Genomic DNA, 23,179 nt, shown 5'->3' with positions numbered 1-23,179 from the left:
CTACTCGCCCATCACTACCCAGAACCCAATTTTACGAAAATGAAAATCATAATCGTAAATCCGTGACGCACACTGTGACTTGTCTCCTGGTTGTCATACATTTTGAAGGCTGCTGTTTTTAACTTTAATTCAATTTAAAGTCACAGTTATGTTATAATATAAATTATACTGTGTGCCCTACACCCCATTAATCTTGTCCTATAAATGATTACTGGAGTCGTAATATAGAAACATTTTTTTTGGAATAACTTGTCTGCCTAAGAAAAAATGCTAATACTCAACTAAGTAAAATCCAGAGAGTCTATATATACACTACTAATGGCACTTCCACTAACACTTGACAATCAATGGCGGACTAACATTAAATTAACCGCATGAAGAGATCCATCATGATAAAACACAATACTTTTATTAAACATCAATAAAAACAAACATATAACAAGGCTTTTGTGATACATATAACAAAGTGTCCCTTTGACACTTTGTTATATGTATCACAAAAGCCTTGTTATATGTTTGTTTTTATTGATGTTTAATAAAAGTATTGTGTTTTATCATGATGGATCTCTTCATGCGGTTAATTTAATGTTAGTCCGCCATTGATTGTCTACTCAACTAAGTAGTTACAAATAAAATATGAAGAAAAATACGGCAGCACTCACCAATCTTCTGTGCAGGTAACTTTATTAGTGCAACAATGTCATGGCACGGGGGTGTATTCCAAAGGAATGTGAGGGCTGAACGACGGCCGTTTCGCACCTGACCGGTGCTTCCACCGTGGAAGCACCGGTCAGGTGCGAAACGGCCGTCGTTCAGCCCTCACATTCCTTTGGAATACACCCCCGTGCCATGACATTGTTGCACTAATAAAGTTACCTGCACAGAAGATTGGTGAGTGCTGCCGTATTTTTCTTCATATTTTATATGCACATGCTTATGCTCTTGCGGCTTCAGCACCCGACATCTGCAGCAGACCAGCGTTAGGTCCAGAATTTGGACTGTTCATTGTATTTCAGCTTCGGTGGTGCGGATTCCATTCTTTTTTCTTTATTGTGTTTTTTAAGTAGTTACAAATGCCTGCTCTTAGGACATACAGTAGTACTGTGTGCTGGAGGCCTTCATCGGTCTGAGCACAGATCATGATTCATGGACTGGCCATGGGTTTCCTTACCCGAATTTGACCCATGATACACAGATGTTTGAATGTCATCTTATAGTGAGGGAGACATATAAAGAGTCTACCTTGCTTTTCCAGCACATGCCCAAGTAGGACATTTTTCATGGGATTATCTGAAACATAAATCCACAAAGCAATTATCACCAACTTCTCAAATACGAAATAAAGTATTGTGATATCCCAAGTAACGCAGCCAAGTGGGAGTGTACATGGCCATAGGCACAGTAATAACTTGGCCAATGTGATTAAAAATTAGTATGTGCATCTATCTATTCTGCGCCCAAATTTTGGCACATTTCGGTGCCAAATGTCACATCAAGTTTTAGACCTATTTATTATGTGCTTAAGACCCTTTTACAGCTTACTCAAAGGAGTGTGGCTGACGTGTAAAGAGAAATGGCTTGAGTTGCGTCACATTTATCATCCAGCATGAGCAGCTGTGATAAATTTAGGTGCATACCCAGACTAAGTTTACAATATATATATATACATATACAGTGGGGCAAAAAAGTATTTAGTCAGTCAGCAATAGTGCAAGTTCCACCACTTAAAAAGATGAGAGGCGTCTGTAATTTACATCATAGGTAGACCTCAACTATGGGAGACAAACTGAGAAAAAAAAATCCAGAAAATCACATTCTCTGTTTTTTTTTATCATTTTTTTGCATATTATGGTGGAAAATAAGTATTTGGTCAGAAACAAACAATCAAGATTTCTGGCTCTCACAGACCTGTAACTTCTTCTTTAAGAGTCTCCTCTTTCCTCCACTCATTACCTGTAGTAATGGCACCTGTTTAAACTTGTTATCAGTATAAAAAGACACCTGTGCACACCCTCAAACAGTCTGACTCCAAACTCCACTATGGTGAAGACCAAAGAGCTGTCAAAGGACACCAGAAACAAAATTGTAGCCCTGCATCAGGCTGGGAAGACTGAATCTGCAATAGCCAACCAGCTTGGAGTGAAAAAATCAACAGTGGGAGCAATAATTAGAAAATGGAAGACATACAAGACCACTGATAATCTCCCTCGATCTGGGGCTCCACGCAAAATCCCACCCCGTGGGGTCAGAGTGATCATAAGAACGGTGAGCAAAAATCCCAGAACCACGCGGGGGGACCTAGTGAATGAACTGCAGAGAGCTGGGACCAATGTAACAAGGCCTACCATAAGTAACACACTACGCCACCACGGACTCAGATCCTGCAGTGCCAGACGTGTCCCACTGCTTAAGCCAGTACATGTCCGGGCCCGTCTGAAGTTTGCTAGAGAGCATTTGGATGATCCAGAGGAGTTTTGGGAGAATGTCCTATGGTCTGATGAAACCAAACTGGAACTGTTTGGTAGAAACACAACTTGTCGTGTTTGGAGGAAAAAGAATACCGAGTTGCATCCATCAAACACCATACCTACTGTAAAGCATGGTGGTGGAAACATCATGCTTTGGGGCTGTTTCTCTGCAAAGGGGCCAGGACGACTGATCCGGGTACATGAAAGAATGAATGGGGCCATGTATCGTGAGATTTTGAGTGCAAACCTCCTTGCATCAGCAAGGGCATTGAAGATGAAACGTGGCTGGGTCTTTCAACATGACAATGATCCAAAGCACACCGCCAGGGCAACGAAGGAGTGGCTTCGTAAGAAGCATTTCAAGGTCCTGGAGTGGCCTAGCCAGTCTCCAGATCTCAACCCTATAGAAAACCTTTGGAGGGAGTTGAAATCCGTGTTGCCAAGCGAAAAGCCAAAAACATCACTGCTCTAGAGGAGATCTGCATGGAGGAATGGGCCAACATACCAACAACAGTGTGTGGCAACCTTGTGAAGACTTACAGAAAACGTTTGACCTCTGTCAATGCCAACAAAGGATATATTACAAAGTATTGAGATGAAATTTTGTTTCTGACCAAATACTTATTTTCCACCATAATATGCAAATAAAATGTTAAAAAAACAGACAATGTGATTTTCTGGATTTTTTTTTCTCAGTTTGTCTCCCATAGTTGAGGTCTACCTATGATGTAAATTACAGACGCCTCTCATCTTTTTAAGTGGTGGAACTTGCACTATTGCTGACTGACTAAATACTTTTTTGCCCCACTGTATATATATTAGAAAGATTAGTAAAGATGCTCCAGTGTGTTTGAAGATTTTCGAATGAAGAAACCATGGCTTTTGGCAGTGAAAGTGTTAAGCTTAAAAAATTGGTTTGGAGAAATGTGGTCGATTTCAGTTCCGTGTTATGCAGGAAAGTGATGAAAGGTTTCAGCTGCTTTTGTCTCCTCGGGGATAGCTCCTCAAAGCCAATAAAGAAGCTTGCACCAAGTTCAATTCTAACATTCATATCAATATGCATGTATGGAGGTGTCTGTAAAAACACACCTCTCAGCTCTGTCTGAGAATGCAACAAATGGCAGCAAAAAAAAAAAAAAAAATATATTAGAAAAAGTCCCCCTGAGAGACATCTGGAATATTTCATGTAAAAAATTTGTACAGATCTGTAGTAAGTATTTTTTTTATGTGGGGCCGCTATGGGTTCACAGATGATGTAGAATTTTGTATCCCATAACACTGTACTAACTGACAATAACCCCAATGTATTTTTGGCCGGTATTGGTAAACATGATGGTAAACTCAGAAGAGGTATGGAAATACCCCTGATAAACGTAATAACAGTGTCCCTTCTGGTCTTGCTCATAAATGTTCCAGTTTAGGGAACTGCAATGGGGGTCATAACAGTGTCGCTTGTTCAAAGCATTCTTCGTAGTCCTTGTTCCTTGTGTGTATTTTCTGTGCTGCCTGCCTGCGCCTTTGATATTCTAAAAATTCCTCCTTCAAGGCTGCACAACGTTCTTCTGGGCTGGATAAAGCCTGAGGGTATCGACTGTCCAATGCATCCACCAGTCCCGAACCAGCCGGGCATGGAGCCACCTCTGAAGGAAGTTTTACATCTGCACAAGAGAAAAAAAAAGTTTGGTCTGTCCAACATATTACTAGTACTATGTGCAATTAGTAATCTTAAACATTCACAAGTTATTTCCTCTGTAGATAGTCTAGGTAAGGAGCTTGACGAAGATATATCTGACAGGTAACCTTCTTCACGTCCTACGTATTCTATATTAAATCTAGAAGTCTGATGTAGTTGCACATAGATGAAGGTTTGATCTTGCTCAAATGCCAAAGAGACAGGTGCTTAGATAGGGAAGGCTCTTGTCATCCACCTTGTATGCTAGTGGATGCGACACATATAGCTGAAGGAGGAAGAACCCTTCCAGGACTTCTGCAAGATAATTTTTAATCTATTCTGCTGGTATTTTTCAGGAACATAAACAAGTAATATCATTCTTATTTATTGTAAAATCCACCGGTTGAGAGACCAATGCAAGTGAATATGTTGACTGTATTATGTGTAACATTTGAGCCCTGTCGAGTCATGCCCCTATTTGTACATTTTGTCTCATCTCATCATACCATGATCAAGCAATAGAAATATAGATAAATTCAATGGACAATAAGCTTGTCACCGAGAATATGAGGAGATGGAAAATTTCTAAGCAGCTTTCTCTTTGGCAAGGGAGGCTCCATATCCCCAAGGAGCGATTACTGTAATTACACACAGACTCATGTTTTTCTTGTAAAACCCTTTTGAGATATTGTCTAAGCCACAGATCTTTAAGACATCCATGTTTTGTTTGTTTTTTTATTTCCATGCAATGCATCATTTTTCCAATTGAATATCTTTAAAAGTCAAATAATGATATTTTTTTTACAAGTTCCTTGTGTTCATGACTGGCTCACGATAAGCAAGAGTAAAATGAACGAGCAAAATGTTCGTTTGTTGGTTGAGATTATCTTTTGATTTGCAACATCGTTCAAGGCAGCACATTGTTCTGTGTACACAGGATTAGTGCTGCTGAGAAAAATGGCTTACCTGTCATTTTCTGAACGTCTCTGTGTGGCTTTATGAACGCAAACCACATCAAAGTTGAGCTGAACTTTGAAGCGGTCATCAATCAGCTTAGTGAAGTTTAGATTCATGTTGATCTGTGACCTTTAGACTAAACTCTCAGCTACAACCAAAATATATATTTTTCTTTTGTGGGAAGAGGCAGGACCTCCCATTAGGATATCCTGGCAATCCCAACAACCATGGGAGAGCCTAAAGGTACTGTCACACTAGACGATATCGCTAGCGATCCGTGACGTTGCAGCGTCCTCGCTAGCGATATCGTCCAGTGTGACAGGCAGCAGCGATCAGGCCCCTGCTGGGAGATCGCTGGTCGGGGAAGAAAGTCCAGAACTTTGTTTCGTCGCTGGACTCCCCGTAGACATCGCTGGATCGGCGTGTGTGACACCGATTCAGCGATGTCTTTGCTGGTAACCAGGGTAAACATCGGGTAACTAAGCGCAGGGCCGCGCTTAGTAACCCGATGTTTACCCTGGTTACCATCCTAAAGGTAAAAAAACAAACACTACATACTTACCTACAGCCGTCTGTCCTCCAGCGCTGTGCTCTGCTCTCCTCCTGCACTGGCTGTGAGCGTCGGTCAGCCGGAAAGCAGAGCGGTGACGTCACCGCTCTGCTTTCTGGCTGCCCGGCGCTCACAGCCAGACCAGAAAAGCAGAGCGCCGAGGACAGACAGCGGTAGGTAAGTATGTAGCGTTTGTTTTTTTACTTTTTAGGATGGTAACCAGGGTAAACATCGGGTTACTAAGCACGGCCCTGCGCTTAGTTACCCAATGTTTACCCTGGTTACCGGCATCGTTGGTCGCTGGAGAGCTGTCTGTGTGACAGCTCTCCAGCGACCAAACAGCGACGCTGCAGCGATCCGGATCGTTGTCGGTATCGCTGCAGCGTCGCTATGTGTGACGTGCCTTAAGACTTCTGACTATAGATTCCTTCTGTTTTGTCCCTGTATGGAGCGGGAGGGTTATGAGATCTTTTTAGAAAACACCAGTGATTGTCTTACCGCTGTCTCTAACATCATGTCCTCCCTCTATCTGAAACTGAACCTGTTACAAACTGAACTCCTCGTGTTTTCTCCCTCTATTAACCTACCTTTGCCTGACATTGCCATCTCCGTGTGCGGTTCCACCATTACTCCCAAGCAACATGCCTGCTGCCTTGGGGTCATACTTGATTCCGAGCTTTCATTTACCCCCCACATCCGATCACTGGCTCGCTCTTCTTATCTGCATCTCAAAAACATTTCTAGAATTCGCCCTTTTCTTATTTTCGACTCTGCAAAAACTCTTACTGTTTCACTTATTCATTCTCGTCTGGACTATTGTAACTCTCTACTAATCGGCCTCTATCTTTCCAAACTCTCCCCTCTCCAATCTGTCCTGAATGCTGCAGCCAGGATCATATTCCTCACCAACCGTTACACCGATGCCTCTACCTTGTGCCAGTCATTACACTGGTTACCCATCCACTCAAGAATCCAGTACAAAACTACTACCCTCATCCACAAAGCGCTCCATGGCTCAGCACCACCCTACATCTCCCCTCTGGTCTCAGTCTACCACCCTACCCGTGCCCTCCGCTCTGCTAATGACCTCAGGTTAGCATCCTCAAAAATCAGAACCTCCCACTCCCGTCTCCAAGACTTTACACATGCTGCGCCGATTCTTTGGAATGCACTACCTAGGTTACTATGATTAATCCCCAATCCCCTCAGTTTTAAGCGTGCCCTAAAAACTCATTTGTTCAGATTGGCCTACCACATCAACGCATTAACCTAACTATTCCTGTGTGGCCCATTCAAAAAAAAAAAAAACAATCAGGTTCCTCGTATCATGTTCTCATACACTTTATGCAGTTAATAGCCCACTGTGTCTGTACTGCTACATACTTAGGCAGTTAACTGGTTCATGCAGCTTTACATGAACACCTGAGCCTTACACTATGGCCGGTCCGAATAACTAAAGCAATTGTTACCATCCACCTCTCGTGTCTCCCCTTTTCCTCATAGTTTGTAAGCTTGCGAGCAGGGCCCTCACTCCTCCTGGTATCTGTTTTGAACTGTATTTCTGTTATGCTGTAATGTCTATTGTCTGTACAAGTCCCCTCTATAATTTGTAAAGCGCTGCGGAATATGTTGGCCCTATATAAATAAAATTATTATTATTATTATCTCTCTAGTTGACCAATGTTCTATGAAAACCCGCATGACTCCGTGCTTGCAAGTGTTCAGAAGGTCATATCATGTTAATTCAGTTTGACAGGACTTAATACTGTCACATGGACTGGTTACTCCGCAGACTGCAAGCAAGCGAATGGAAAAATCTTATTTATTTGGCATGACCAGAAACAATGCATTTTCTAAGCAATGCTTAAAGGCACATCTATTATAACATGTTCTGCAGATCATATCGATAGTAATATAGATAATGATTCACTCACTTTGTCTTTCTACCTTTCCTGCAGAGATGGTTTGGCCACTGTTACCGCTACGATAGACTTGGAGAGCATCCATAAGATCAACTTCAAGGGTAAACTCTGAGTCCCACTCATAGTTCTCATCCACAGATGTATTCCTCCTGTACAGAACACAAGCACTTGTTTACTAGGATTAGCTTGAAGAAAAATGTATATATACTGATTTTTCTTCAATTTGGGATGCCCAATATTTGTTATATATAATTATTATACAAACATACATACATATGTACAGTGGGGAGAAAAGTATTTAGTCAGCCACCAATTGTGCAAGTTCTCCCACTTAAAAAGATGAGAGTTCTGTAATTGACATCATAGCTAGACCACAACGATGAGAGTCCAAATGAGAAAACAAATCCAGAAAATTACCTCGTCTGATTTGGCAAGATGTATTTTGCAAATTATGGTGGAAAATAAGTATTTGGTCATTAACAAAAGTTCATCTCCATACTTTGTAATATATCCTTTGTTGGCAATGACAGAGGTCAAACATTTTCTGTAAGTCTTCACAAGGTTGGCACACACTGTTTCCCTCACATTTTTTACACTGTCTTGCCAATGTAAAAAAAACTGTACCAAAATGTCTTTTAAATTGGTTGTACGCAGGCGAGCTATCTGACAGTGTGGCACGAGGCCCGATAATTTCATGCAGGCAAACAACCAATTTAAAAGACATTTTGGTATATAACCGCATCAAGAATGATTCGAGCAATTGGTTGAGAACTAGTGTACCGAGGGGAAACATTAAATGCGGACATTGTTCGTTTTGCCCTTTTCATCTCACTGCACGGTCCATTCAAATAGGAGCCATATTGCACCAGGACCGTGATTTCATTTCTTGTAGAACTTGTTATACAGTGTATGTCATATTTTGCCCATGGAAATTTTTTTACATCGGCAAGACAATTAGACCACTTCTTGTCAGATTCTGCGAGCATTTTAATTCAATACAATCGGTTAAGGGTGCCCTGAGACTGATAAACCACATGAGGGAAAGGCATGGGTTGGAGAGAGTAGTGTCACCTGTCCAGGGAGAAGATCTTCATAGACTATTACTCAGAAGGGAAGCGAGATGGATCATGCGTACACGGGCGCAGGGTACAACTGGTTTTAATGATAAAATCGATATGTCTAAGTGTTCTTGTAGTTATTATAATGTATATTGTATTGTTCATAATTTCTCTTTCTTGGATTTGCTCTTTTTACCTGTGTGTTGTATGTCTATTCAATAGGCTAAAGAGCCTCGTTTCTCCCACACTGAGGTGATGTCAGGGAAGGGGGAGGTCCTCCACCTGTGTCAGGTATATGGACCTCGTCATTTCCTTCCTCCCTCAGGATCCGTGGAAGCACATTGTGCACGAAATGACCATCGTCCATTGAGTTCCATATGGGACTATCCTGCCTTGGATGTTTTAAGCAACTTCAATAGATTGCACAATTAAACTTAATCTCACTTATGATTGTAATAACATACCGTATGATCCAACTTTTGCAATTCTATACATTTCTAGCAGAATGTGGTCTTAAATAACAATACTGGAGTATCAGATTATCTTGGTCACCAGTACAATCATTAAAATAACTGAGAACTACCATCACGACTTAACATACCTGTTGCATACAGTGGCCAACAAAGAGTCCTTTCTGTGTCTATAGTCCTCAGCACTGGAGCCCTGGGAGCCTCCTCCACTATACCAACTAGATGTTTCACCTAATGGTGAGTTGAGGTAGCTGCCCCCCACAGACTGTGCCAAAGATGGGGGTCTGAGGAATGAAACACTCCCTCTGCCACTGCTCTGACTGGTGAGACTGCTTCGCATCACCTTCTCCGAGCCGTGCAAAAAAAGGGATCTGTCTATTGGCGGTCTTTGCTTTTCCAAAGCATGGAAGTCTGTGAACACTGAGAGTGGATGGTCTTTTAAAGGAAATTCAAAATGAGAAGGATTATGATGGCCAAATCTACTATCCAGGTGGGTATTTCCATGGTCCCAATGTGCTCTTTGCCCTACCTTTAAACGTTCAGCATGTTCTGGTGGCTGAGTCCACATGAGACTACCAGGTAAGATTGCTTTTGCCGGTCCTAAATTAGGCTCTGGTGGTTTCAGAAAAGACTTAACAGGCATAGATTGCTCTTGTTTGCAGCTCAAGTAATCAAGAGACAACAATTGGTGGGGGGCACACGGAGATTCTTCTTTCCGAACCCCACTTGTGCCATCAACGTCCATTAATGTCCTATCATCCAACTGTGCATTATTAGAAGAGTCTTTATTATCAGTCTCTGAAGAGCTTTCCTCCGATGTTACGGTCTGAGTCAAGTCTTCTACAGGCCAGTCTCCATCCACGCTCATCTCCTTGAAGAAAGGTAAACTCAAGTATTGCAGAATCCCACTTTGCGTGGACAAGCTATGTGTCAGTTGATTTGTTTGGTCACTGAGTCCCAAGGGTTTCTGTAATAGTAAAGAAGGTGCCCTAATTACTGTGCTCAATGACGAGAAACAGTCAGTCTCTGATTCTCGAAGGGTAGAAACAGTTCTTTCCAATTCGCTTTCTATTTGAGTAGATTCCCCACATCGGGCCTCTTCAACTTGACTGTATGGAAGGGTCACTGAAGAAGTCACAGGACTGATGTCTGGAATTCGAAAGGGTTTTCCTTCATCCAAAGGGCTGCTGCTACAACCAAAGTATCTCCCTTGACGGTAGCCAGAATCTCTTGCTTCCTTACGAGCTTGACCTGTAGCTTTTGGTCTCAACTGCACTTCATCCCTCCAGCACTCTGGAGGTCGCTCAGGTAGTTGGCAAACCTGCAAATAAGTTTTGGCCTGTGAGCATTGACTCAGGTCAGATGAGTCCCTGGCATTGAACTCTGGATACAGATCAGTCTCCGTGACATAAGGAAAGCCTCGGATGCTCCCTCTGTTTGGCTGAGTGTCAGTTTCCACCACAAAACGCCCATCGGGTCCTCGGCTTATCCTCTCCAAAGGAACACACTCTCCAACATGACTCTCGTAAATGGTGTATTTGCCGCTTGTGCTGCTCCCATGGCTTGCGCCAAGATTATTCACAGTCTGCTCGCCCAACTGGAGAGACTTGCGGAAGCTTTCGTACGGTGACACTTGAAACTTGAGCCTCACGAGACTGTCGGGGCTGTTAGAACCATTAGTATTTCTAAGAAATAAAAGAACCAAAATGAAATTGAACAAAAATTGTAAAAAGCGGACAAAAAAAGAAAGAAGAGGGTGAAAATGTCACTAAAGGCACATTACAGCTAATGATGACTAATGGGTTCATAGTTTAAAAAAAAAGTAGGTATAAAACTGTCATAATGATGGTTTCAGAGTGGAATTTCTTCGTTGAGGATGCCAGGGATTTTTGATAAATTTAAGTACCAATTCAGGTAGAAAAGAATTGGAAGTCTTTAATGTTAAAATGGATGACAAAACCAGAGTTAACCTATAGCAACCATCAGAAAAATGGTAATAGTATACATAGTTGCTGTGGATTAACTCACCATACTGTAAGAAAAGATGTCCGACTAATCACTTATGGGACAATTTTTTTCTGCTGAAATTGTTCTTTCGTAAATTGAGGGGGGTTTTCAGGCTCAAGCTAAATTTCTGCAGGCTATTTTTGTGACTGCAGATTGGGGAATTACACACATTGTTAGGATTCCCCCTCAATTTCTAAATCGAGCATGTGTCATTTTCCATCTAGATTGTCATCTGCTTCTTTCAATGTTCTACTGTGAGAAGTGGATGGGAATCTAGCTGGCACGTGACAGTCTGCTTAATCTGGTAATTGAGGGAAATACTGTCAGTGCTCATAATGAACACTGAGGATTCACCAGTTTGCAGTAACATAGATTGACTGCAGAAATTTAGTTCAAGTCTGGGACACCCCTTTAAGCCAGATAAACCTTTTCATTGAGGGCCTCAAAGTCACCTTGACCCTACTACAGGTCAACACTATAGTCTGTGCGACTGTAAAGGAGATGCTTGATCATGAGGACACAACACCATTAAATTTAGACTTGCAACCACCATCGAGCAGGATCTACCAGTTGTTGATCTGTGATTGGAGCATAAAGACGTAAAGCAAAAAAATAAATAAATACAGCAATGATCAAAGCAACAGACAGGCAGCATGAAATGAGTGAACGGGAAGTGACGTATGAGCATGAAGACACTTACTGTGAAGGAGAAGCTTTCTTGGGTTGGGAGAAGACCATTGGTGCATCTGGAAGGTTATGAGAACACAACAGGGATCAATGAGGAGTAGAACTCGAGCCAATGTGACCTGTACATCTAGTGACCTACTTATCTTCCTGTATCTAATGCCATCCAAAGAACTTAATCCCAACACGTGGATCTAACCCAAGTCAAGGCGTCTTAAAAAGCTCAGAATTAAACTCTGTATTGCATATAAACCACTCAACTAGTTTACCAGCCAGAAAGGACAATTCCTAATTGGCATTTTACTGAATGCCTTGGTACCCCCCAAAAAAACATTACAATTGGGCTTAGGGTTTGAAAAATTAGCTCAGAAAAAAGTAGACGTGTTGCCCACCAGATTTAAATTTTTCTCCCCGGTGGCAGAAAACAACACCGCCACTACAAGTCTGTGCTAATTTTCGTACATCAGTGACTATGTATATATGTTTATTAATTTACAGTTATCATCTATAGTCACCCTACCTCATGTTCTCATTTATCTACCATTGCGGGGACCTTCCTTTGCCTCCTGCATTAAGATGGCGGCCTAAGGGCCTATAGTTCAGTGGTAAGTTTGAAATGTGCCACCACAGCACCAGGAAAACACATTTCAGACTTTTCTTGCCATATTGATGTAGGAGAACCAGAATGCCAGCCTCAGAAGGTACAGAGTGCACAAGATAAAGTGACTATAAGTGACAAATGTGTAGTCACTCTTAAGTACCAGAGCAGAGTGTCACGTTAAGTAAATGTCTAAGCTACATTGTAGAAGAACCGTGCTAACCATATGACACACATATAGTCAGCTGATTTGGAAGTCTAAGACCATGACTTGGTTTCTAGCATACTACCAATAGGAGATGGGGCCTATGGTAGACATAATAGACATTTTAAAACCATAGAAGCAATCACAAAATTCTTTGATATAAAGGTTTTAGGTCACAGTCCAATATAATGGTCTTATAATTGGTCCTCTATGCTCCAGATCTACTGATATGAATGTTCCAACATGTTTAGTAGTATGACAGGAGGGACATGCAGGGTAAACAGAAAGGTAAGGGCTACATAATGTACACAATAAAGAAAAATGGACCCCAAACAGGCTGGGGGGCATAATCAAATCCAAAAGAAAAATTGCACAATGTTTAGATGGAGCTGATGAATGATAGACAAATACATCACTGGAAGCACCGTAGTCATGCAGTGTCTTGCGGTTATGGAGTAATGGAATGATTCGAGTGGAGCCTTTAGTCTAAACAAAAGTGTTGTTTATTCGTTACGAAAACAATAAGATACCTTACATATCTGAAAAAAACTAAATATTTGAAACTTAGTCCAAATTATGATTTTGGGCTGTAATCAGCCTGAAATAGCAACAACGCCTTCAGAAAGACATGAGAAGATAATCTAGCTACTTGTATCTTTATTGTCAAACCTACGAGTAAACCTGACTAGAGACTTAAAAACGAGTAATTTTGCTCACTCATAACCCCCCAAGGTGGTTTGCATATTAATGACCAGATCAATTTTTACAGTTCTGACTATTGTCACTTTATGAGGTAATAACTCTGGAACGCTTCAACAGATCCCACTGATTCTGAGACTGCCTTTTCATGACATATTGTACTTCATGATAGTGGTAACATTTCTTCGATATGACTTGCGTTTACTTGTGAAAAAAATGGAAATTTGGTGAAAATTAGGAAAATTTAGCAATTTTCAAACTTTGAATTCTTATACCCTTAAATCAGAGAGTCATATCATACAAAATAGTTAATAAATAACATTTCTCAAATGTCTATACGTTACATCAGCACAACTTTTTTTGTTGTTATAAGGGTTAAAACTTGGCCAGCGATTTCTAATTTTTCCAACAAAATTAACAAAACTATTTCTTAGGGACCAAATCACAAGTGACTTTGAGGGGTCTATATGACAGAAAATACCCAGACATTACACCATTCTAAAACTGCTTCCATCAAGGTGCTCAAAACCACATTCAAGAAGTTCATTAATTCTTCAGATGCGTCACAGGAATTTTTGAAATGTGGGGGGAAAAAAATGAACATTTCACTTTTTTCACAATTTATTTTTTTTTATTTTTGCAAGGGTAACAGGAGAAAATGGACCCCAAAATGTTTTGTGCAATTTCTCCTGAGCATGCAGATACCCAATATGTGGGGGAAAAGCACTGTTTTGGCGCATGGCAGAGCTTGGAAGGGAAGGCACACTACTTGAATTTCAGAATGCAAAATTTTCTGGAACAATAAGTGAACACCATGTCTTGTTTGGAGAGCCACTGATGTGCCTAAACAGTGGAACTTATCTAGATGGGTGGTGTGCACCTAGAAACCCCAGGTGCTTCACAGAAATTTATAAAGTTGAGCCATGAAAAATTAAAAAAAAAAAAACCCATATTCCCCACAAAAATGTTATTTTGCTCCCAATTTTTATTATTATTATTATTATTATTATTATTATTATGTTATATTAGCCCCCCATATGTTCACTCATTTTATAAACTACACTCCCCAATTAATTCATCTAGGTGCAGTGATCATATTAACACTACACGTTCCTCACAGAATTGTATATCATTGAGTGGTGAAGAAAGAATAAATTACATTTTTATCAGTAAAATGTTGTTTTAGCCCCAAGTTTTTAATTTTTCTAAGGGCTAATAGGAGAAATTTTTACAACAGGTTCATTTTTTCCTGAATGCTCCAATACTCCACATATAATTGGGAAATACTTGTCAGGAACAGTGCAAAGCTCAGAAGGGAAGGAGCGCCATGTTATAGTGCAGATTTCACTGTTATGTAAATGCAGGTGCCATGACCCAATGGGAGAGCCCCTGGGGTACCAGCACATTAAAAACCCTCATAAGTGACCCCATTTTACAAACTACACCTCTCAACAAATTATTCTAGGGGTACAGTGATCATATTGACACCATGGGTGTGTCACAAAATTTTATACCATTGTGCAGTGAAGAAAAAATAATTACATTTTTACCACCAAAATTTAGTTTTAGCCCCAGATTTTACATTTTCACACAAGAAGTGTTTAAAAATGACACCATAATTTGTCCAATAATTTCTACTGAATGTGGCAATACCTCATATGTCACTGTACAGTACTACTTAGCTATACGGCTAGACTCAAAAGGGACAGAGCGCTATTTGCCTCGTGGAGTGCAGATTTTCCTAGAATAGTTTGCGGACTCATGTACATATACAGAGCCTTTGAAGAGAAGGAATATAAACCAGCTCATCCGTGATGCATAAGCTGAGTTTCGGGAGCACGGACCCGCTTTGTCCAGGCGTGTAGAATCCAGGAGAAGAAAATGTCCAGCTTCACCGAATCCGTGAAAAAAAGTTTTCTTTATTCACAAACTTAAACATGGAGGATACAGACTTCAGCACAAACCATATGGGTAAGAATCTAAACGCATTTCTGGAGACTGAGCTCCTTTAATCCTGACCAAGGGAGCTTAGTCTCCAGAAACGCGTTGAGATTCTAACCCATATGGTTTGTGCTGAAGTCTGTATCCTCCATGTTTAAGTTTGTGAATACAGAAAACTTTTTTTCACGGATTCGGTGAAGCTGGACATTTTCTTCTTTTACATATACAGAGCCCTTAATTGCTAGAAGAACAGAATCCCCCCTCAAGTGACCCCATTTTGGAAATTATACCCCTTTGTGAATTTATCTACATTTGCAGTGACGATTTTGACTCTGTGTTTTTTTTTTCCAGAAAGCAGTGTATGTTGCCAAGTGAACATTGCAAACTGCCGTTGTAGTAATCACTACGTTATGCCCAGCTGATGCTTCTGGAGACACACACCCATAAATTAGGTAGGCTGCCATCACTACAGAAATGCTAAGCATGTGGATGCTATATGTGGTTTAGGCACACTGGGGCTCGGAAGGGAGGGGACATTTGGATTTGGGAGCACAGAATTGTACAACCAGTATGTGAAAGTCCCCAATATTTCCGTTAACAGATGACGGGCCTGAGTGGGGACTTGCTTTTTTTTTTTTGTGGATTGAGTTGAAGCTTTTATTGGGAACATTTTACATAACGGTTGGGATCACACTTATCCTGCTCTCTACCCTGAACACTTACATTGCAGTTTCCATCTAAATCTTCGAGTGACATGATTCAGATGAAACCCCCCTAGAGATCCATTCACTATAATGAGGCACCAAAGTTACTCTGGACTGTGTCTGGCCTCTGTTCAGTGGTGTCCTTTTCAGAAGTGCACAAAACTGTGACTGACTGCACTTTTATGCACGCCTAAAAAGATGGATATTTACAGACACCCCAGAGTAAGCGCTCAGGATAGCGTGAGAGGATAAATGTGCGCCAAGCCTTACTGCGATTTTTGGGAGGCACAATGACCAAATCAACAGCAGATGAAGAATTGGTATTAATTTTTTTACGCCATTCCTTGGGCAATATAAGCGATTAGATGACTTTATTCTTCGGGGCTGTGTGATTACAGCGATACCAGATTTATACTGGGTTTTTACGTTTGGCGACTGCTGTCACACACTAAAAGACGCTTTTTATTGCAAAACTAGTTTTTTAATCGTCATATTTTGGGAGCAATAATTTTTCCACACTTCGGCCAACAGAATCATGTGATGGCTTGTTTTTTGCGGGACGAGTTGACGTTTTTATTGGTACCATTTTCGGGCACCTGACATTTTTTGATTGCTTTCAATTCTGATTTTTCGGATGCAGAATGAAGAAAGACCAGCAATTCAGGAATTATGTTGTTTTTTTGTGTTGTTCCGTGTGTGGTAAAATTGATAAGACAGCTTTATTCTTCGGGTCAGAAGAATTACAGCAATACCCCATTTATATCGTTTTATGATTTGGCACTTTTACATAATAAAAACTACTGTATTTTTCGGATTATAAGACACACTGGACCGTGATTATAAGACACACTGGACCGTAATATACACCTAAGTTTTAGATGAGGAAATGAGAAAAAAAATTGAAGAAAAAAAATGTGTTCAATTCTGTACTAATCCCCTATTCTGTTATATATGGTCTCATCATCCCCATCCTGGTATGCATGGTCCCCTCATCCCCATCCTTGAATGCATGGCCCCCTCATCCCTACCCTGGTATGCATGGTCCCCTCATCCTAATATGCATGGCCATTCATTCCTATCCTGCCATGCATGGCCTCCTCATCCTTATCCTGGTATGCATAGCCCCCTCATCCCCATCCTGTATATATGGTCCCCTCATCCCCATCCTGGTGTTCATGGCCCCGTCATCCTCATCCTGGTATGCATGGCCCCCTCATCCCCATCCTGGTATGCATGGCCCCCTCATCTCTATCCTGGTATGCATGGCCCTCATCCCCATCATGATATACATGGCCTCCTAATCACTATCCTGGTATGCATGACCCCCTCATCCCCATCCTGGTATGCATGGTCCCCTCATCCCCATCCTTGTATGCATGGCCCCCTCATCCCTACCCTGGTATGCATGGTCTCCTCATCCTTGTATGCATGGCCATTCATTCCTATCCTGGCATGCATGGTCCCCTCATCCCCATCCTGGTATGCATGGTCCCCTCATCCCTATCCTGGTATTCATGACCCCCTCATCCCTATCCTGGTAAGCAGGGCCCCCATCTCCATCCTTTTATGCAAGACCCCATCCTTATCCTGGAATGCATGGCTCCATCAGAAAAACATTAAAAAAAACCAAAAAACATAAAGCATTATGTTTACCTTCCTGCGCTCTCTCGCAGCGTCTTGTTCAAATGTCAGCAGCTGCTTTATGCTTGTAAGCAGCACATAGCAGGGACGTCATGCGCTGCTTACAAGCCGAGAACAGCTACCGAAATACTCATGGCTCCCCACGCCGGGACTATAGGAATGGAGAACAGTGAATATTCATTGCTCTTTAATAGCGGGCACAGTGAAGCCGCAGCCGTAGGTTTGCTGAAACTGCCGGGCATTCTCGTGTGCCCACTACTAAAGGGAATGAATATTCACTGGATTCCATGCCTATGGGATTGGAGAGCAGTGAATATTCATTGCCTTAAGTAGCGGGCACACACAAACTGTCCATTTTCCTTCACATTTTTGGAGGAAAAAGTGTGTCTTATAGCCTGAAAAATATGGTATTTTATAGAAAAAATATTTATTTTTGCATCCCTTTATTCTGAGAGCTAAAACTTTTTTATTTTCCCGCAGATGGAGCTGTATGAGTCTTGTTTATTGCACTTTTTATTCAACAGTATGATGATAAAGCATCAATTTTTTGCGGTGTACACTAAAGGGGTTGACTAGTGGGACAGTTTTATAGGTTGGATCATTACGGACGCAGCGATACCAAATATGTGTATACATTATCGCCTGTCAGCCCTGCAGATACAAGTTAGTTCATGCACTACGCATGATCTAACTAACTTCCTAGTGCCTGGTGACCCAGATGTCCTCATGAAGACATCAGGTCCCCATGGCAACGATCGGGACCCCGCAATGACGTCGCAGGCTCTCCGATCCAAGGGCAGAGGTGTTTTCTTCCCTCTGCCTGCTCCCGAAAGGGTTAAAGTGCCAGGAGTGGTGCGGGACTGCTCCTAGCACTCAGCTGAGTGCTGGGTGTCAGCTGTCACAATCAACTGGCACTCGACGGCTATCGCGCTCGCACAGCATTTGTACGCGCAAAATCGCCTGGTCACAGCTCAGTAAGTACCAGGCCACAGGGACGTATGGACACATCAAAGGTGGTAAAGGGGTTAATCACATCTTCAAAATAATAACAACATTGCAATGTTTCCATTCTTGTACTGATTGTAGAAAACTTGGGGGCACAAAACGCATCACTTGGAAATAATCATCAGAGCAGATGAGCAGGCTACTGACCTTTTGTTTTGGTTTATTTTTGGCCAGGAATATATTCTTTTTTAGTTTTCCGCATAAACATACATAACATTTTGAGCTACCTAGGCATGTCCGAGTCTGTATTTAAATAAGTAGGACTCTCCCAAAAATGGCTTATTTTACACCAATTAACTAGACTTATTTAGCCATCTATGGAAATAACATCTTGGCTAGTCCATAACCAACTTGGAGTCAGTAAAGGTAGTCTGTCAGCCGGTTTAAGGAATCGTCACTAACCCCACACTGCAAGTTTTAATCTGCCCAAAATTATGCAACTTGTGGGCTCTCTGCAATAGATTCTCCCTAATGTTGGCTGTGAAGTCTTCTGGACATCCTTGTTGCTTTGTTCTCTACCTCTCTCTTCCGGGCACATGGCTGTACATGGGCATGTAATGCAATGCACTTCCATTGTTGTGGATGTCCTGCTTCTAGCTAGTCTCTTTCCCGGTCTTACCTTGCTGCCTCCGTTTGCGTCTTCGCCTGGCTCGTCGCCGGTTCATCCAACAGGCCACAATGGTGCTAAGGATAATTGCCAGGGTAAGGAAACAGACACCCCCAACTACTCCGGCCATCAGGGACTTCTGCTGGACTTCGGGATTCTCTGTCTGCGAGGGGTATACTTTCATTCCTGTGTAACAGTGCGGTACAAGTCATTAGTGGCCAAGTCCAGCTCCACACAGGAAGAACGATGGATATCGCGGGCCAAAATAGGAGGTACACTCATGGCCGAAAGTGTTGGTATCCTTGAAATTGTTCCAGAAAATAAAGTATTTATCTCACAAAATAACTGCAATTACACATGTTTTGTTATACACGTTTGTTTCTTTAGTGTGTATTGGACAACACAAAAAAAAAAAAAAAAAAAAAGGCAAATTGGATGTAATTTCACACAAAACCCAAAACATGGGCAGGACAAAATTGTTGGCACCTTTCCAACATTGTGGGTAAACAACTTTGTTTCAAGCATGTGATGCTCATTCAAACTCACCTATGGCAAGTAACAGGTGTGGGAAATATGAAAGTCAAACCTGAAATCAGATAAAGGGGAGAAGTTGACTCAATCTTTGCATTGTGTGTCTGTGTGTGCACACCTAGCATGGAGAACAGAAAGAGGAGAAGAGAACTGTCTGAGGATTTGAGAACCAAAATTGTTGAAAGATATCAACAATCTCAAGGATGCAAGTCCATCTCCAGAGATCTTGATGTTTCTTTGTTCACGGTGCGCAATCTAATTAAGAAGTTTACAACCCATGGCACTGCAGCTAATCTCCCTGGACGTGATGGCTGAGAACAATGATGAAAGGTTTCAACGCAGGATAGTCCGGATGATGGATAAGCAGCCCCAATCATGTTCTAAATAAATTTGATCTGTCCTGCAGGCTCAGGGTGCATCAGTGTTTAGCGCGAACTATCCGTCGACATTTGAATGAAATGAAATGCGATGACAGGAGGACCCAACTGGTGCACAGAGACATAAAAAAAACCTAGACTGGACTTCCGGGAGGCGGAGCCTGGTAATGGTCGCCTTTTAGATGAGCTCCTGGACAGCGGGCCCTAATTGAAACTAAAACCCCCGCTAATCAGCTAAGCAAGCTCCAGGATAAGGTCCGGACAAGGGTCAGAACAGTCGACCCAGCTCTCCGGCGGTCCCGGAGGTACAGGGCGCAAGCAGCGCCGAAGAAAGAAAGCCGCACGCAGTGAGACTGCCACAGCGGGAACACAAGACGGCGTGGGAACCATTACAACCTACCCGCCGGGCTCTCTCCTAGCTTTCTGGACGGAGGCGGCACGACGGAGAACGGCTCCGATGAGAACGGGGGCTCCTCTCGGCTAAACAGGCGGTAAGAGCGGCGCGGGAGAAGTGAAGGCGGGAGGCGGAGCCAGCCCGGCGCCATTACACAACCCCTCGTGGTGGGCTCCAGAGCGCCGCACAGTGTGAAGGCTTGGTGTGTCGGACATCGGCACTTCAGTTTTGTGCCTTCCCGGTAGCGCAGCTACTTCATATAGGCTGCGGGCTGACTGTTAATTGGATTAGAGGGGACCCCACATAACACGCCTGTGCAGCGCTGCGGTTCAGTGTGCCAGTCATCAGCACACCAATTTTATGCCATCCTAGCAGCGCAGCCCATTTATTTCAAACAACACAGTCTGTTCCAACATACAGGCAGTGGGCTGAGTATTATACAGACTAAAGTGGATCCATAGTACCCTTTGCACAGCGTTGCGGCTCAGCGTGCCAGACATCTGCACGTCAGCCCTGTGCCATTTTGGTGGGCACAGCGTCCTGAATTCATACACCTAAGACTGCCCCTACACACAGGTTACAGGCTGATTAAGACCTAGGTTTAAGCGGAACCTACATAACATTGTTGAACAGCTAAAGAGGGAAGAGGAGAAAGAGGGCAGCATTGATATATAGGACTCTACGATCTAGCATCCAGATGTAGGTGGCACTCATCAAACATCACCGACTCCTTTATTGAAAATAACGAACTCTCATCTCATCTCATTATGGATAAATTCATGGGCAAAAATACTAAACCTGGCAGAAGCTCCACGCGTAATCAGGCGGGCGCATCACCAACTTCACAAGTAGCTGAGACCAATAACGAAAACACACAATCCATAGCAGATGCTATCCTGGTCCGGCTGACGCCTGTAATTGATAACCGCCTGGCGGCTTTCCAGTCTTCTTTAGATTTGATTCTGTCACAAGTCAACGCCCATGGAGTGCGCTTAACAGAAGCAGAACAGAGAATCTCAGACTTAGAAGATTCCACCAAGGCTCTCAAGGACACACTGACCATTAAGGAAAAAGATATTTCAGATCTTCTTGAAAAGGTGGATGACCTTGAGAACAGATCCCGTCGCAATAATCTGAGACTCATAGGTATACCTGAATCTGTCTCCTTATCAGAATTGATTAAATTAACTTCAGAATGGCTCCCGAAAGCTCTTGGCATTTCAATACCATCAGGTGCAATGGCCATAGAGAGAGCCCACAGGTTGGGACCTCTCAGGGATGGAGACGGAGGAAGACCAAGACCAGTCATCTTCAAAGTTCTGGACTTTCAAGATAAAACACGCATCCTATCAGCGTACAGGAAACAACGATCTCTGTTATATGACAATCATAAGCTACTTCTGTTCCAGGATTACTCGGCAACTGTGGCAGCCAAGCGCAAAGCTTTCAACCCGGCCTGCAAAATTCTCGTGGAAAATAACATTCGTTTCAGTTTGCAGTACCCCTCAATTCTGCGATTCAACTCGGCGGGGAAAAACTGGGTCTTCAATGACCCCGATAGGGCTCTGGAGTTTCTTCATAAAGAGATTCATCCACCTGCTAACTCCAGCCCTACTTGAACGATGAGACCTACCACGATTACTTCATTATCGGTGATGTTGGGTTTATGATGCTGCTTCTCTGCCCATTGAGTGGCATGTCTTTGTCCTATAGGTTACTCACTCTGCAGCTGTGCTTACTGATAATAGTTATAAAACTTATTTGGGTGGGGGGGGAGGGGGAGGGACTTCTGTGTGCGCATCCAATCAGAATCGGCAAATCGAGGTCCCAGGCTTACTCGCTGGGATGGGTGGGGACCTCATTTTGAGCTTTTTCATATTGGTCAATTGTTTAATCGTTTGGGTGTGGGCTAATGCCTGGTCATGATATGGTTATAGATACTACCGTTCGCTAAATTGGTGTTCATGGAATGTAAATGGGTTGAACACTCCAATTAAGAGGAAAAAGGTTTTGAATTTTTTACACAAACAAAACTTTCATATTATCTTTCTACAAGAAACACACTGGATAAAAAACAACCATCCATCTTTGCTTAGCAGGAAGTACACACTTTGCGCAGAGGCTTCGTACTCCAAGAAACAACGTGGAGTGGCTATATTAATCTCCAATGACATTAAGTACGAGGTTATAGACACCTTTGAAGACGCACAGGGCAGATTTCTTCTAGTAAGGATCGTAATTGAGGGGATAAACTATAGTCTAATCAACATATATGCTCCGAACACACCAGAGGCACAGTTCCAAGCCAAAATACTGGAGGGTATGGCGGGGTGGGATACATCCAGGGTGGTCATGGGTGGAGACTTCAATGAGGTGGCTGATGCCTCTATGGACAGATCTAGTTCGACAGCCACCCATAGATCAACACAAGGAAATAACATTCAATCACTATCAAAACATCTAGATCTGGTGGATATTTGGAGACTGCAGCACCCTCTAGATAGGGACTATTCCCATTATTCTCACGTGCACGATTCCCACGCAAGGATAGACTGTTGGTTACTACACTCCTCAATACTCCCCACACTAATTCAAACAGACATCCTCAACATCCACATCTCAGATCATGCTCCTGTGACATTTAAATCTAGACTGACATCCCCAATACTTCAGGAGAGGAGGTGGCGTT

General features: G+C 42.4%; 1 protein-coding gene across 1 annotated transcript in view; it reads right to left on the bottom strand.

The window, feature by feature from the left end:
* Window positions 1-3,259: 3,259 nt before the first annotated feature.
* IGSF9 (immunoglobulin superfamily member 9) overlaps window positions 3,260-23,179 on the bottom strand; it is a 143,991-nt gene continuing 124,071 nt past the window's right edge. The window contains exons 17-21 of the mRNA XM_069728767.1: window positions 19,201-19,374; window positions 11,805-11,850; window positions 9,229-10,782; window positions 7,582-7,718; window positions 3,260-4,126 (exon numbers count right to left, since the gene is read on the bottom strand). Of these exons, the coding sequence (XP_069584868.1) occupies window positions 3,906-4,126; window positions 7,582-7,718; window positions 9,229-10,782; window positions 11,805-11,850; window positions 19,201-19,374 (2,132 nt within the window). The 3' untranslated portion in view covers window positions 3,260-3,905. The remainder of the gene's footprint in view (window positions 4,127-7,581; window positions 7,719-9,228; window positions 10,783-11,804; window positions 11,851-19,200; window positions 19,375-23,179) is intronic.

The sequence above is a fragment of the Ranitomeya imitator genome, chromosome 1, assembly GCF_032444005.1.
Source record: "Ranitomeya imitator isolate aRanImi1 chromosome 1, aRanImi1.pri, whole genome shotgun sequence".
Classification (NCBI taxonomy): Eukaryota; Metazoa; Chordata; class Amphibia; order Anura; family Dendrobatidae; genus Ranitomeya; species Ranitomeya imitator.
This window is presented reverse-complemented; position numbering and strand designations above follow the sequence as displayed.